This window comes from Panthera onca, chromosome D3 (genome assembly GCF_046562875.1).
Source record: "Panthera onca isolate mPanOnc1 chromosome D3, mPanOnc1 haplotype 2, whole genome shotgun sequence".
NCBI classification, from domain to species: domain Eukaryota; kingdom Metazoa; phylum Chordata; class Mammalia; order Carnivora; family Felidae; genus Panthera; species Panthera onca.
In genome coordinates, this window is record NC_138350.1 from 27,960,090 (window position 1) to 27,974,661 (window position 14,572).

Genomic DNA, 14,572 nt, shown 5'->3' on the forward strand with positions numbered 1-14,572 from the left:
CAGACGACGATGCCTTTGAGCCAGCAGAGGCCAGGCCGCCAACCCCAGGAGATGGTGGCGGTGAAGGTGCATCACCCCGGCGCCTGGAGCACCCTGTGCCTGCCACAGGGGCCTCTCTGGCAGACCTGGAAGACTCAGCCGACAGCAGCAGTGCCCTGCTTGTGCCCCCTGACCCTACCCAGAATGGGAGCACCCCAGCGACAGAGGCGCTGCCAGGGAGCGGCCGCCACAGCCGCAGTTCCCTCAATACCGTGGTGTAGAGGATGGCCCAGCCCACGGCCCCAATGGGCAGAGAGCACCTTTTTGCTGACAAGAAAACACTGATCCCTGTGGGAGATGTGAGGGGCCCCCAAGTGAGTCTGGACCCAGCTGCACTGCCGCACACCCGCTGACGGCATGCATGTGCGAGTAGAGACCACACTGACCTCCCGAGGGAGCAAACACCTGCACCGAGTCTCCTTGAGAGCTCCAAAAACATGCTTAGCTTTGGGTCCCTGTCTTTTTCTTTCCAAACGGCAGAAGAATGACGAAGTTTGTTCAGACCACACGTTTCAGAAGTAGGGAACAAAGAAGGCACTGTGGGCACGGGTGGGAGTCAGACCACACCTGGCTTTGGTGGGCCTGCTCGCTGCAGCATGCCATCCAGAGGAGCCTGCCAACCAGCCACTGAGCCCTGGGGCTGCCATGTGTACCTCGCTAGCCACTGTTCAGGAGGGGCACTTCCAGGCACCACTGTGTTTGTGGACTGTCAGTATTGTCTGGGCGGTTGGTCTGCCTCAGGGTAGATGCCCTTGGAGGTTACTATAGTGGCCGCTCTGAGGATACCCCCCGGCCCAGCCATGAACATCAAGGGTGACCCTACCCTGGGTTGGGGGCTGGCCTGGGCCTCTGGTGCCCAAGACCCTCAGAGGGGGTCTTGGAAGGAAGTTGAACTCTCCACTCTGTCTTTCAAGCTGGGTCTCTGTGAAGCCCAGTTCTGTGCCAGGGGGCCCTGGCCCTACCCTGTCATTTTTCTCCCCAGCATTGCTGTGCATGGCTCCCTCAAGAGGCAACCCTGGAGCTGGGCCAAGGCCCCTAGCCACGCATGAGTGTCCTGGCCCTGGATCCTCCTCTGGGGGTTGGGGGCTAAGCCAGCCAGTCCACTACCCTCTGGAGCCCCCCACTCCTATTGAATTTGCTCGTGGGTCTGGTCTGCACCCCCCCCACCCTATCTTGTTTGTGCCATAAAGGGTTGTTTCTTTGGGGGGAGTGGTGGCTGAAATTAATGCCCTGGGCTGTGTCCATCTCCTGAAAGTCCACTTGCACACCACCACCACTGAGCCGAGTGCCCAGTGGCTGCATGCCACCTTCCCATCCTCAGCAGCTCGGGGTGCTGGGTTCCCTGCCCAGGGGCCTTTTGACCAAGGGACCCTGTTGCCTGCTCCTGGGCAGTGGTCTTGTCTCCTGACACGGGGCTTTTAGCATTTCTGAGGTTTGGAGATTAAGCGGGTTCTGTGCGATTTTTAGCACATCCATATCTTTTCTACGTTGAATGTCTGGATCTTTTCTTTCTGTGTGTACGCGTGTGTCTGTGTGTGTGTGTACATCTGTGTCCAAGTTTTGCAGGTGGTGGCAGTATGCCAGAATTCGGCCTTGGATCCCCAGTTTCCCAGGCCAGCCATGGCATCTTTGGTGGCACTGAGGTGTGGCCAGGTCTGCACCTCTGCCCCTTGGCTGAGAGCATGGAGCCCTGCTCCTGGTCCCCCTTGTAGCTCTTCCAGACCAGCATGCAGTGACAGGAGGGTTGACTAGAAGTGGGTGTTTCTGTGGTGCTTTGTGGTGACAGACCTCGGTGGCACAGTCCAGTCCTAGGCATGTTCTCACACTCTCCCATTGGAAACCCATTGTGTTCTTCCAGTATGGAATGAGATTTTTGAGTTGCCCCACAGAACTGTCATCCCTTAAGCCGGCCAGAGGTGTGAATTTTGAACTGCCTGTCTAGGCTCGCAGGATCCAGAGTGCTGGAGGCAGGACTCAGGCGGGCTGCATGCCAAACAGGCCTGAGCTCCCCTTGCCATAGGGCTGATCCTTCAAGAATACACCCTGGGCACGTGTGCCCCACGTTGGCTGCTGAAGACAAAGCAGGAAGTGTGTTGTGCTTCCAGCGTGCTGGGCTCAGGGGAGCCGAGGTCTAGAGCAGCAGCCACAGGTCTTACTGGTGCCAGGTGAGTGTCCTGAGCGTGTCTGCTTTGGAGTGACTATCCCAGTGGAGCACATAGGGGCCTGACTTCAACAGCCGAGAGTCCTTCACAGCTCCCCTGTCTCTGGCCCAGGCCTCAGAACCATGTGTTGAGGACAGGGCAGTTGGCACAAGATGTCTGGGACTGGGGAGCTCCCTTTGGGGACCGAAGGACTGCTGGGGCCAATCAGGCATGCAGGAGGCATTGAGGAGGTGGCCTGAAGTATGGTGGGCCCGCTTCTGGACTGGCCAGGGTTCTGTCCCAGCACCAGGGTGCTCAGCCCACTGGGGTCCTTGGGCTGCACAGAGGCCTGCATGCCGTGTGTGCAGGAGCTGGTGCCTAGGAGTGAGCTCTGCTGGAGGGCGGTTGTGAGGGGAACAAGGTGGGAGAGCCGGGGTCTGCCTGGCTGCCCTTGGCCTCCTGTCCAATTGCCGCCCTTTGTTAAGTTCTAACTGCTCCAGGGTCTGATGAAGAATCCCAAGGCCAACCCGAGCTGGGACTCTTGTGCTCCTGTGATTGACTGGGCTCCCAGAGGTACAGGCCAGGCTCTTGGGAGGGGCCTCTTCCCCCAGGACCCGACTTACCTGGTGGAGGAAGGAGTTGATACTGTACATTGTCTCGATGCCTGTTTTTTATGTTCTCCTTTCACTAAGGGTTTTAGTTTGGGTTTATTTTTGGTTGGGTTGGCACTAATCCTTTTCTTAAGATGCTGTGAGAACCATTTCATCCAAATGCCAAATAAATTTGTGTTCTGGAAGAGGCGTGGTCAGTCCTTGGTGTGACCTAAGTTGCGATGGGAGACTCCAGCCAGGGTGGCTGAGATGGGTGGATGGAGGAGTTGGGGCATCCAGGTGAGCCAGGCTGGGGTGCAGGGCTCCAAGATGCTCCAGTGACCATGGTCCTTTCAATAATTTCCCAGTCTGTGATGGAGGAACAAAAGGGTGTCCAGGGGACTCAACCTCAGGTGGGTCCTTGTGCTCACCTTCCTAACCCAGCGTCCTGGCAGTCGGCTCCAGCCTGGGCAGGGGGATCCTGGGGGCCCGACAGGCGAGGGGCCAGGGTTAAAAAAGGAACAGGGAGTCCCTTGGTGTGGATAGGAGCTTCGAGGACAGCATCCCTCATTTATGAACATACCTGCTAGAATGGTGGTGGGGGTCCTGGGTGCCGTCAGCACTGCTGACAGCGCCCCTTCCCCAAAGTGGGGAGAGCCTGACCCTCTGGGGATTGAAGAAAGATACCCCCCCTCCCCAGCCCACCCCACCTCCCTTCACATCACGCCCAATTATGCTCACATCCACAGGCACACACATGCTGGGTAAAGAGCTTTCCAGTGTTGCTTTCTCTCCCAGCTACACCGAGAGGCAGCAAAATCAGCTCCACTTGCCAGGACAATGAATTGAGGGGCTGAGGCTCAGGCCACAGCCTGGAGTCAGAGCCTCAGGAGCTGCTGGGGAAGCCTGAAGTGTCCCCACCAGGCTGGTGCAGGGCAGAGTGGGAGAGCTGTGGCTTCCCAAAGACCTGTTGGTGGAGTAATCCCCCAAAGGAGGGCCTTTTCCCAGGTGTGCGGGACGGCATGGGGGGGGGGGGGGAGACACCTATACAAGAGAGCCTATGGTCTTCGGGGGGTCCCAGGCCCACAACAGAAGGGAAATACACCCTCCCCACCCCAGCCTCAAAAGTCAAGGGCACTGGGATTCAAAGTGCCCTCCCCTTTCATTTCCATCCTTACTTGGTGGCCTTGGCATGTCACTCCTGGCCCCCAGCCTCTGTTTCCTCCTCTTTAAGTGGGCATAATAGCGCCTCCCCCCAAATAATTGGGGGAGTCTGTTTAAAGTGTTTTGCTCCGATAAATGCCAGCGATTGTTGCTGGAACACAGCCGCGGCCCTGGGATCAGAGCATGTGCCTGGTGATCTCAGACCTCTGTCTTCTCTGCTGGTGGCCCTGCCTGGACACCGCCCCCTCTGACCCTCTCTGCAGTGGCCTGCCAGAGAGCCCACAAGACTTAGCCACGCCCCTAAGCCCACCCCACTAATAAACAGCTGCCTAGCCTGCCCCACAGTTCTCTGGCACTTTCCAGTCCTCTGGAGTCACAGTGGCTGCTGCACCATGCGGTCTCCAGGCTTTGCACTCGCCTTCCTCACCATGCCACTGGTGGTGCTCGGGGACTCAGAGGGTGAGCACCTGGACCCTGCCCATCTCGAATTCTACCCTTCTCGAATCTACCCTCCCTTGCAGCTCCCCCTTCTCCCTGTAAAGCTCTGCCACTGGGGGGTTTCTTTGGGGGAGGGAGATGTTGGGGTCTTAGACAGGAGAGGAGGAGCCCCACTGTTGCATGGAGCTCAGAGAGAGCCCAGATTGCTGTCCCTCATCTCAGTTCCCTGTCCACTGTCCGCAGGCACCTGGTGCTACGACTCCCAGGACCCAAAGTGTGGTGAGGACAGAGTGTCATGTGAGGCTATATGGGATCAGTCTTTGTCCTGTGGCCACTAGACAGTCTGATGCTAGCATGAACCAAAAGCAGTGTGCATGCCAAGCTTCTCTGGTCTCTGCAGGTTTGTGTCTGGAGTCCTGGGCCACAGTGGCTGTCTGGGCACCAGCAGCATGCGTGTGATGCCCACCCCCCCATGCCTGTGTGTCTGTGTTTGTTGCTGGTGTGATCTCCAGTCCTGGCATGTGTGCCAAGCTGTTCATATAAGTGGGGACTGTAAGGCTGTCAGCATGGTCAGCCCATGTGTGAGCAAGTGATACATGTCCCCAGTGTGGGTGTGTGACTGTCGTGCCAGGAGACCCTTCCACCCCCATTCCCTGTGGGGCACTCTAGCTGCAGGTGGCTGTGTGTCAGAGTATGGCCCAGACCAGGTGGTGCCTACCTACGTGAGAGTGTTACAAACATTGTGGCCAGGCTAGGTCGGGGTACGTGTGGCAGTTGTGACCTGTCCAGGTGTGTGGGTGAGCAGGAAGGAGCTTCCTGAGGCTGGGCGATTCTCTAGGTATGTGCAGGAGGGAGGGAGGGAGGCACTGCCTTCCTCTGTGTATCCCCAAGTTGTCCCCCGAGCCCCCCCCCCCCACATAACCCTGACCTTGTTCCCTCAGGCCCCACCCACTGGAAGGAGATGGCCCCTGCCTGTGGGGGCCCAGCCCAGTCCCCCATCAACATCGACCTTCACTTGGTTCAGCGGGACCCCACCCTGGGACCCTTCATCTTACAAGGCTACAACGCAGCACCTCCAGGCCCGTGGACCCTGGAGAATGATGGCCATACAGGTCAGTACCCTACGGCCAGGGTCCCCACAGACACAAGCTGAAACCCACCTTGGAGTGAGAACTACCCCCCCCCAACACACCCACAAGGATCAAAATCTCCACAAAGAGCACAGGAACATCCATACTCGCTGGTAGACACCCCCAACAGTGGTCATGAACCCCCACATACAGGTGTCAGGATCCCCCTAACAATAGCAATCAGCCATTGCCCCCGAGGACCAGAAGTCGGGACATTCCCAGAAGTCAGAGCCCCTCACAGCACCTCGGAAGTCATCACAGCCCCCCCCCCCAGTATCACACACAGCTGTGGTGGGTCAAAACTCCCACCACAGGAGGGCCACCCTCTTCTCCCCCCTCATTGCAGGGTAGGTTTTTTCCACTGCCATCTGCTGACCACCAGAGGACCTATTCCATGGAAGCCCGGCCAGGGAGCAGACTAGCCCAAAGGGGCCCTGTGCTGGCACTCTGTGCCCTAACAGCACAAGGGCAAGCGGGTGGAGGGAAAGAGTGTCATGTGCTCCTTTACCCCCAGTGCTGCTCCACATAGACGCTGGCCCACAGAGCCACCTGGAGATTCGGGGCGCCGGGCTGCCACTGCCTGCCTACCGCGCACTGCAGCTGCACTTCCACTGGGGGGGCCCTGGTCGAGCAGGTTCAGAGCACAGCCTGGATGGGCAGCGCCGCCCCATGGAGGTGGGCTTGGGTAGGGGGTAGGGTGGTAGGTGTGCCCTGTGGAAGGAGCAGCTGGTATGTCTCACGGTCTGTGCCTCTCCAGATGCACGTGGTCCACATGAACACAAGGTACCAGAGCATGGGGGAAGCTCGAGGTCACCCGGATGGGCTGGCTGTGCTGGCGGTGCTGTTAGTGGTGAGGGAGAGGTTGTGTGACTCCTGGCAGTGAGGGAGGGACAGAGGAGTTCTGTGACTCCTTGTGCTTCCCAGAAAGGGGGTCTGCAAAGGGAGCAGAGTGAGCCTGTAGAGTTTTGGTGGGGCTGTTGGGGGAGTCTGTACGGTTTATAGGATTTAAAGGGTTCTGTGGGAGGAAGGGGCCGAGGAGAGGTCCCGGGTCTGCAGGGTCAGTGGGGAGGGGGAGTGACCCTTCCCCCAGCAGATCTCCAAGCTGCCCCCACTGGGAGCCTACCCCCATCCCACTTACAGTCTCCTCTAGACCTCTCCCCACCTCAGATTTCCCCTTTGGAGACTCACCCACTCAGAGCCCTTCTCACTTGGAGCCCCCTCCCCAGGAGCAGGACACTGACAACGCCAACTTCTCCGTCCTCGTATCCAGCCTGAAGAACGTGTCTGAGCGCGGTGAGGAGCCACGGGGTCGCACCCGGGGCGCAGGGTTAGCTGGGGGCCAGGGGGGCGGCTGGGCACAAGGAGGCCGATCGCAATCCCACCTCCCCTCCCCGGCCCAGGAGTCTCTGTGAATCTGGCCTCCACCTTCCCGCTGGCCTCGCTGCTGCCGGGCGCCTCAGGCCTCTCGCGCTACTACCGCTACTCGGGGTCGCTAACCACGCCTGGCTGCCAGCCTGCGGTTGTCTGGACTGTTTTCGAGGATGCGGTACCCATCGGGCGTGCACAGGTGGGGCCCCCACCCTTTCCACTGGGCAGTGCTGCCCTCTTCCCTCCCTCCCGCAGCCCCAGCCCACGTCTTAACCTGTCTCTGCTCCGAGCCCTCAGGTGGCCCAGTTCCAGACCATGCTCCAGTCCGGGCTCCCCGGCTCTCACCCTGCACCGCTCACCGAGAACTTCCGCCCGCAGCAGCCTCTCGGGGGTCGCAGGGTCTCGGCCTCTCCAGGTGCCTCCATCCGCGCAGCAGCCTCGGCGCCCGCCCCAACCCTAGCCCGTGTGCACGCGGCTCTGCTGGGCCTGTGGCTCTGGCAGAGCCCCTAGGAACCAGATTCGACCCCTTCCCTCAATAAACAATACACAGAGTGACCTTGGCCTCACATATTTTGCGGGGGTGGAGTGGGAATACACTACCTCTCCCACGGAGGCAGGATTCCTGCCGGAATTCCACTGAGACCTCAGTGTGCCTGCCATACAACAGGGGACCCCTGAGCGACCCTCCCCCACCCCATCACAGCCAGTCCCATACCTGTATCCAGAACACACACATCTCCCCAGATCCCTCTGATCCCCCATTTCCAAGGAGAAAAACTAGCAGGTCTTGGAAACGCCACCTGTTAAAGTCTAATACTACAGTTTATTTAAAAACAACAACAACAACAACAACAAAAAAAAAACAAACAAAAAATCAAGCTGGCTGACCCCAGGACACTGTGCGCTATTAAATGATGACTTCAACTGACGTTTCCGAAGCCAGGAGGTGAGAAGCTACCGGTTCCAGGCTCTGCTGCAGGCTGTGCTAGGTGGGGTGGGTCCTGGTGACAAGGACAGCTAGTGAAGGGCTCTCTGTGCAAGGTGAAACCACTCCCCGGTGACACTGGGAAGTTAGGCTATGGAACCTGAGTGTAGGGTGACACTTTCTGGAGAGACAGTGGTGTCCAGGTGTCTGCCTGTGGTGAGGCTAAGTGAAAGGTTAAGTGTCCTTGGTGTCATTGTCCATAACGAAGCTAAGAGTCCCAAGAACATTGACTAGATGCCACTGTGCCCAGGCAATGTTGTCCAGTAAGAGTTTGGGTCTGTCAGCAGAGTGAAGCTGGCCAGGGACTAGCTGTGGTCCAGTTGATGCCCTGTGGACTGCGGTTGTATATCCAGGCGGCATTGCCCTGGGTGAGTCTGTGTCCAGGTAACAATGTCCCAGCAGCCCACATGTCCCTAACATCTATTGAGTAGTGTGTGGGTCACACACTATCTCAGTGCCTGGAGGCCCAGCCTCCAGCCCAAGACCCTTAATACAAAACAAATACAAACAAAAACCTGTAACACCCTCCCCTGAGAAAGACCCTTGGGCTCTCCCGGAGGCTCTCTGGGAGGCTGCCACATCCCTGGCCCAGACCCTTCTGCAGCTCTAAGGCCAGAAGGGTATCCACCCCTCTTCCAGCCCCCGACTCAGTCTCCAGCGAAGATCACTGGCTGCACGGAGGCTCTCCGCACTCCCCAGACGTGACCCCGGACAGTCCTCAGCATTGGCGCGTCCCGCCACCCACACCCTAATGCTGGAGCGCTAGCAGGCGGCTTCTGAGGACCCTTCTCTATCTACAAGGGTGGTGTATCTGTTCATATAAATAGATAGGAGGAGGGCGCTTCCTGCACCAGGTCGCGGCTACCCTCGGCAGGGCAGCCCTCAATCCCCGCCGCCCTGCGGGGCCCCTGGCGTCAGCGGTGTCTTCTTGAAGTTCTTCCGGGCCAGGGCCCGGTTCGCGCTGCCGTCGGCAGGGCCGTCCGGTGCGTCGTCGGCGTGCCTCGCGACCGTGGCCAGGGCGTTCATGGTGCCCAGCGCTCGCAGCAGGGTCGGGCCGCGGGGCGCGGCGCGGGGGACTGCGCGGGGCTCCCGGCGGGCGGACGGCGGCGGGGGCGGCAGCAGTGCGCGCAGGGCGTCCAGCTCGGCACGCAGCTCCGCGCGCAGCGCCTCGAGCCCCGCGCCCAGCTCCGCGCGCACTGCCGCCAGGCCCTCCTGAAGCCGCCGCTCGCTCACCTCCAGGACGCCCGCCGGGTAGGTGGCCCCACCGCGCGGCTCCCCGCACACAGAGCACACCGAGCCGCTGCTGCGCGCGTCCGCTCGCTCCCCGGCCCCCGGCGCCCGCGCCTCCCCGGCCGCGGCCCCTGCCCGCTCCACCAGCCGCAGCAGCCGGGGTACGTCGGCCCGCGCCGCCGCCTCGGCCCGGATCTGGCCCCGCAGGCGAGCCAGGCGGCCCGGGGCGCGGGCTTCTTCAGGGCCTGGCCCGTTGGGCTGCGGCCCGTTGTCCCGCCGGCGGCCAGCGGCCCGTCGCAGCGCCTCGCTCGCGCCGTACACACTGCGCGCCTGGGCCCACGGGCGCCCGGGTTCCACCGCCATCCGTGCCGCAGCCGCCACCGCCACCGGCGCTGGGCCTGGCCGGGAGCTCCAGCCCGCAGCCTAGCGACCGCTGGGGCCCCGGCGACGCTCCGTGGAGAGGGCCCCCGGGACGGCTGTGGGAACGACTGAGGTCTCGTGGGGGTGGGGGTAGGGGGCGGGCAATCTGGCCTGGGCCCGGGGAACTCCGACAGGGCGAGAGGGGGTGGTAGATGGAGCGCCAGGGAACGCGGGGGTGTGGGCAATGCAGGCAGGCTTGAGTGTGCTAGACCTGCCCAGGGGGACTGTGCTGTCGGTGGGTCCCAGCGTGGGTCGAGGAGCTTGGACCGGCTTTTGGGCAGGAGGTGACAGGACGTGGAATGAAGGCTGCAGAAGCCTAGGCGCCCAGACCAGAGTCAGGAAACAGGCTCATGCCATTTACTCCAAACTACTGTCCTGATCACAGTCAGGGGAAGGCAGGTGTGGTTATGGACCCACCTGTCCCCAGTCCTCCTCTCTGGCTAGGGCCACCACCTCCATACTATAGTTCAGACCCCCCACCCCCACCCCCCACAGCTGCAGGAATCCATCCTCCTCACAGGTACCTCCATTCAAGCCCTTCCTGGTCTGGGTATCTCCCTGCTGAGCCCCAGTCCTCAGGAAGCCACTGGATGACTTGGCCCACCCCACACTATTCTGGCCATGTCTTCTTTTACCTGCTCTAATCCAACAACCTCCACCCCTCTGGGCCTTTGCTCAGGCCGTTTCTCTGCTGGGAATGCCCCCCGCCACACACACACACACACACACACACACACACACACACCATATACCTGGCAGCTCCCACTCATCCCACTTCTGCAGGGCAGCCTTCTTTGGCCACCCCAGCTTCCAGCAGGTGACTCAGGCCCACACCCACAGCCTGTTTAAATGGCTCTCTGTTCTCTGTCCACCTGGATTCACAGTAGGGGCCCTGAGCACAGGACGACTAGGTCACTTAGTTCCCAGAGATACTAAACATGCCAGATGTTGGATGCAGGAGTAAATGAGTGAATGAGTCTGGGGCTGAGCATCCTGGGTGGGGCAGGGCTGTTACCACCCACCCTAGTCAGCCAACGCACCTCCTCAAGCCTGGCATTCAAGACCCTCATGGTCACCTGTGCTGGCTTTTCTGTCCCTGCCACCTTTTCCATTGTGTGGGAGCTCCTCACTACTGCACTCCAGTCTTTCTCACCCTGGTGCCTTCACACATGTTGCCTGTGTCCATCACAGGGTCATGGGCAGTGCACTGTGGGCCCCTCTGGAGGGCAGTATCCCTCTACCCGGCATGTTGTTCTCACTGAACCCTAGGGGCTAGTTAGGACTCCGGGTGCCCTGGGAGCCTCCCCAGTGAATTGTGGGGAGGGAGGGTCTGGCGTGGGTCCTGGCTGGGCTGGGAGGGAGATGGCAAGGCAGCCACTGGGACCTGTGTCCCTAGATCCCACAGGGGCCTAGCCTCTATGCAGCTCTGTGCCTGTGTGTGTGTGTGTGTGTGTGTGTGTGTGTGTGTGTGATTGAGGATGCTGCCAACCCTGTTCTTTGGCAGTCCTGGCCCTGGCCACCATGAATGCTCCTAGATCCCCTCTATTCATTCATTCATTCATTCATTCATTCATTGCAGCCTGTCACTCTGGAAGGTACAAGGAGAGGTGAGAATTTGGCACTCTGTCAACCCCCCAGACAACCCCCCCCCCCATTCCTGCTGAGTCACCGGGCCCCCTGGGACCTCTAGCATCTGTTTCTGCTGGTCCCTAGAGCCTCGTTAACGATACTCTTGCCCTCCTCCCCTTAGTAATTAAAATACTGCAGGCCAAAATACCCTGGATTCCTTCCCCAGGCCTGCTGGAGTCAAGCTGTGTGACCCAGGGGCTCTGCCTTCTCTGAGGCTCACCTATGAAATGAAGGAGACCCCTAAGATCCCTGGGAGGGGACAGCAGGAGGGCTGGAAAAGCCTGGGGAGAGCAGAAGTAGACAGACTCCAGATTTGTGATGTGGTATGAGAGCCAGGAAGGGCAGAGCTGGGCTGCCTGGGCGGGCAGGGCTGGGCTGCCTGGGGAGACAGGGGCTATGAGGTTTTCCCTGACTGTTGAGGCTGATGGAGAGATGTGATATGAACAAAGCCTTTGCTGCGGCGAGGAGTTCACGATCCTACAGGTGCTGCAGGATGAGGTCATGGCTGGGGGTAGAGTCCCAGAGTCAGGTTGTGAAGCATGACAGATTGCACAGGAGCAAGTGTAGAGTGGGAAGGGAGGCCCCAGGGACCCCGACGAGCCCTGAGAAGGGCTGCAGAGGTATTGGTGAGGAGTGAACAGGCAGCTGTGGTCAACATGACCCTGAAGCCCCTGAGGTCAAATCCAGCAATGGTCAAGAAATAGGTTGTGGAGACCCCAGCCCGAGCTTCATGGGTGGAGGGGCCAGCAGAAGCTGAAGATTAGAGGTGGGGGAATAGGTTGGGGAGCCCTTGCCCCAGGCTGGTTGGTCAGAACAGAGGTAGCTTCAGAAGGAATGGGCCAAGAAGGGACAAAGCTACTGAGCCAAGGGTACCAGCACACAGGCCTGCTTTCTGCTTCTGCTTTCTGGAATATCCTAATAGCCCAGCCTGCCCAGCTCCCTGCACTATGCAGGGCCCAGCTTCCCCCCACTCTGGCCCTGTCTGTGTGCCTGGGCCAGGGCCAGGTCTGCTGGGGGTGAGGAGGCTGGCTGTGACTGTGGGAACACCAGCTCCAGACACTGTCCCCATCTAGGCTGTGTGCATTCAAGTGGGCCCTTCTGCACAGGCAGAGTTGGGTGATTCGTGGGCTTTGCCACTTATTAACTCATTAATGGTTCGGGGCCCCTGCAGGGCCTGGGGAGGAGGGAAAACCCTGAGGCTCTGCCTCTGCCTGGAGAAAGGGGGCGGCCTCCATGGGACTTAACTGCCGTCACCTTTACGCTCTGTTGCCATTAAACCCTGGCAGCCACCCAGAGAAGAGGTTTTATTTTCCAAAGCCCGAGGACCAGGTGGCTTTGTATGTGGGAGGGGACCTGATGGCCTCAGAGGGGGCAGGGGAGCCTCACAGTCATCATGGGAGTGTCTAGAAATGCAGATGCCCAGGTCACCCCCTCCCCTGACCCTGTTAGGTAGAACTGCTTCAAGGCAGGGTGGTATTTGTCTTTTTCCACCACTGTCTTCACACCACGTTCTGGCCCATCTTGGGTCTCAGTGAAGGGGGCACATGGAAATGCAGGTGGGGGTCCGTGAAGCTGGCTCTGAGGGTCTGTGTTGGGAGGGAGACCCCTGAGCCACCAGCCACCCTGGGAGGAAAAGGCTTTGGAGCTGGCCCTGGAGGGTGCAGTGCAGGCACAGGGTCCAGGGTGTGGGCTGCTACTTTCCTTTCTGGTCACAGACCCTGGGCCTCAACATAGACTCCAGAACATAGGTGCCCACCCATTCTCTACTCCAGCTATGCTGCTTGCTCTAGGAGCCAGACTGACTAGGCCTTTGGCTGTGAGCAAGCAAGGCCAGCTTGGCTGGGACCTGGACCTTGGGCCCAGGGCACTTAGGAAGGGAAGGCCGTGGTGCCTTTTCGGCCCCCAAAGTGCAGGCCATGTAGTAGAGGTTCAGTGGACTAAGCCAGCAGGTCTGGCTTGGGCCATTGTTCAAGACACCATTCTGGGCTGGTTTGTTCTGCCTTATGGGCCTCTGGTGGCCCTATTGCCTCGCCTCAGTGTTCCCCTTATCAGAGCCCAGGTAGAGTCTTTCCTGGCCAGGAGATGGTGAGGGTGTCAGAGGTGACAGATGTTGGGAGGTGTGTAGGCACCATGGGAGGCCTGTAGCCTAAAGGGCGGATCCGTCTACTCTGGGGCCCTGCTGCCCAGACCCCTGAGCTGCAGCTGTCTCCTCATTTAAAGAAGGGGCCAGAGGGTCCGGGGCTTCCTGTGGGGACTGGACTTGGGCACACTTTGCCCCTGAACACCCCCTGGCTACCAGGCCCTGGAACTGTGCCTTGGCCTGCTGGTGGCTCTGGCTACCTAGACATTTCCTAGGAACTGTCCTGGGGCAAGTGGCTCTGCAGGGGCCAACTCATTACCCAGTAATGACCTTGTCTGACCTCAGTAATGGCTCATTACCTGGTAATGACCTTGTTTGCCTCATCCTGGCGTCAGCAGCCCTAGAATGTCTGGCCTGGGTTGGCTCTGACAAGTCAAGACCGTGGCCTTCAACCTCCCAATTTGCCCCAGATGGGGCATCAGGCCTGCCAGCATCTGTGTGCCCTGCAGGCCCAGGCTTGGCTTCCAGTGGGAAAATTCTGGGTTCCTGACCCTACCCCCACCTCAGCTGCACAACCTGGGCAGGTCAGCCCTTTAACCTCTGTGCCTCACTCACCCACAGGTGGGGCAAGAGGGTCCTCATGGGGCAGCGAGGCGGGCTGCCTCTAAGGGACACTTTCTGCTCACACAGGGCTCCTCAGGGGCTCCCCTTCTGCCAGCTGGCTGAGGGCTCCAGTCAGGGCCATCCTCACAACCACTGGCCCCTGGGATGGCCCCTTGTCTTGCCATTCCTGGTATAGGAGACTATGAGGGGGGTCCGAGGGGTGGGTCAGCCTGCTCCATCAGGGTCCCCTCCACCCCCTGTGGCCAAAGGTCACTTTTCTGTCCTCATCTTTGATCTTTTAGCAGCACTGACACAACTGGCTATGCCCTTCTCATGCCCTCCTGGTGACCCCAGACCCCAGCAGACACCTCTCACTCCCATGCCATCCCCCTGGACTCCCATACCCCCACCTGCCTCACTTCTTCAAGCCTCAGGTTTCGCCCTTGCCTTCTCAGTGGGAGCCTGATCAACCTAAATTCTGGTTAAGACGCGCCTCTGCCCAACATGAGCTCCCACGTCACTCCTGCAGAGCCTGGGGTCCTGTGTGCCCCCAGGGTTTGGACCGGCCCCTCAGTGATCTGCTTCCTCTTGTCCACCCAGCCAGCATCCCACCTCCAGGCCATGCACGTCCTGCTCCCTCAGCCTCAGGTCCCAATTTACACAGCCTCCTAGAAAGGCCTTCCCTGACCCGGGGGCCCTTCTCCATGCTACCCTTGCATCTGTCTAGCTGGCACTCACCAAGCTTTTCAGTTCCA

At 59.9% G+C, this 14,572-nt stretch overlaps 3 protein-coding genes across 8 annotated transcripts in view; 2 read left to right on the forward strand and 1 right to left on the reverse strand.

Moving 5' to 3' along the window:
* DGCR2 (DiGeorge syndrome critical region gene 2) overlaps positions 1-2,976 on the forward strand; it is a 99,463-nt gene extending 96,487 nt beyond the window's left edge. For both annotated transcript variants that reach the window (XM_060612999.3, XM_060612997.3), the window contains one exon: positions 4-2,976. In XM_060612999.3, coding sequence (XP_060468982.3) covers positions 4-260 — 257 coding nt within the window. In that variant the 3' untranslated portion in view covers positions 261-2,976. The remainder of the gene's footprint in view (positions 1-3) is intronic.
* A 103-nt stretch (positions 2,977-3,079) lies between these two features.
* Positions 3,080-7,608, forward strand: LOC132665664 (carbonic anhydrase 15-like). 5 transcript variants are annotated; one of them, XM_078435514.2, is made up of 7 exons: positions 3,080-4,651; positions 5,314-5,484; positions 6,017-6,177; positions 6,260-6,352; positions 6,729-6,795; positions 6,903-7,069; positions 7,168-7,608. In XM_078435514.2, exons 1-7 carry the CDS (start codon positions 4,327-4,329, stop codon positions 7,378-7,380), a joined length of 1,197 nt encoding a protein of 398 aa, XP_078291640.1. In that variant the 5' UTR covers positions 3,080-4,326; the 3' UTR covers positions 7,381-7,608. The 5 variants fall into 5 exon arrangements, with proteins under 5 accessions (XP_078291640.1, XP_078291642.1, XP_078291639.1 ...); XM_078435516.2 differs by having other exon boundaries at positions 3,080-4,393; positions 4,616-4,651; positions 6,903-7,414; XM_078435513.2 differs by having other exon boundaries at positions 6,903-7,414.
* A 156-nt stretch (positions 7,609-7,764) lies between these two features.
* LOC132665665 (protein FAM246B-like) lies at positions 7,765-9,531 on the reverse strand. Its single transcript, XM_060613013.3, has one exon. It carries the CDS (start codon positions 9,446-9,448, stop codon positions 8,738-8,740), a length of 711 nt encoding a protein of 236 aa, XP_060468996.1. The 5' UTR covers positions 9,449-9,531; the 3' UTR covers positions 7,765-8,737.
* Positions 9,532-14,572: the final 5,041 nt, after the last annotated feature.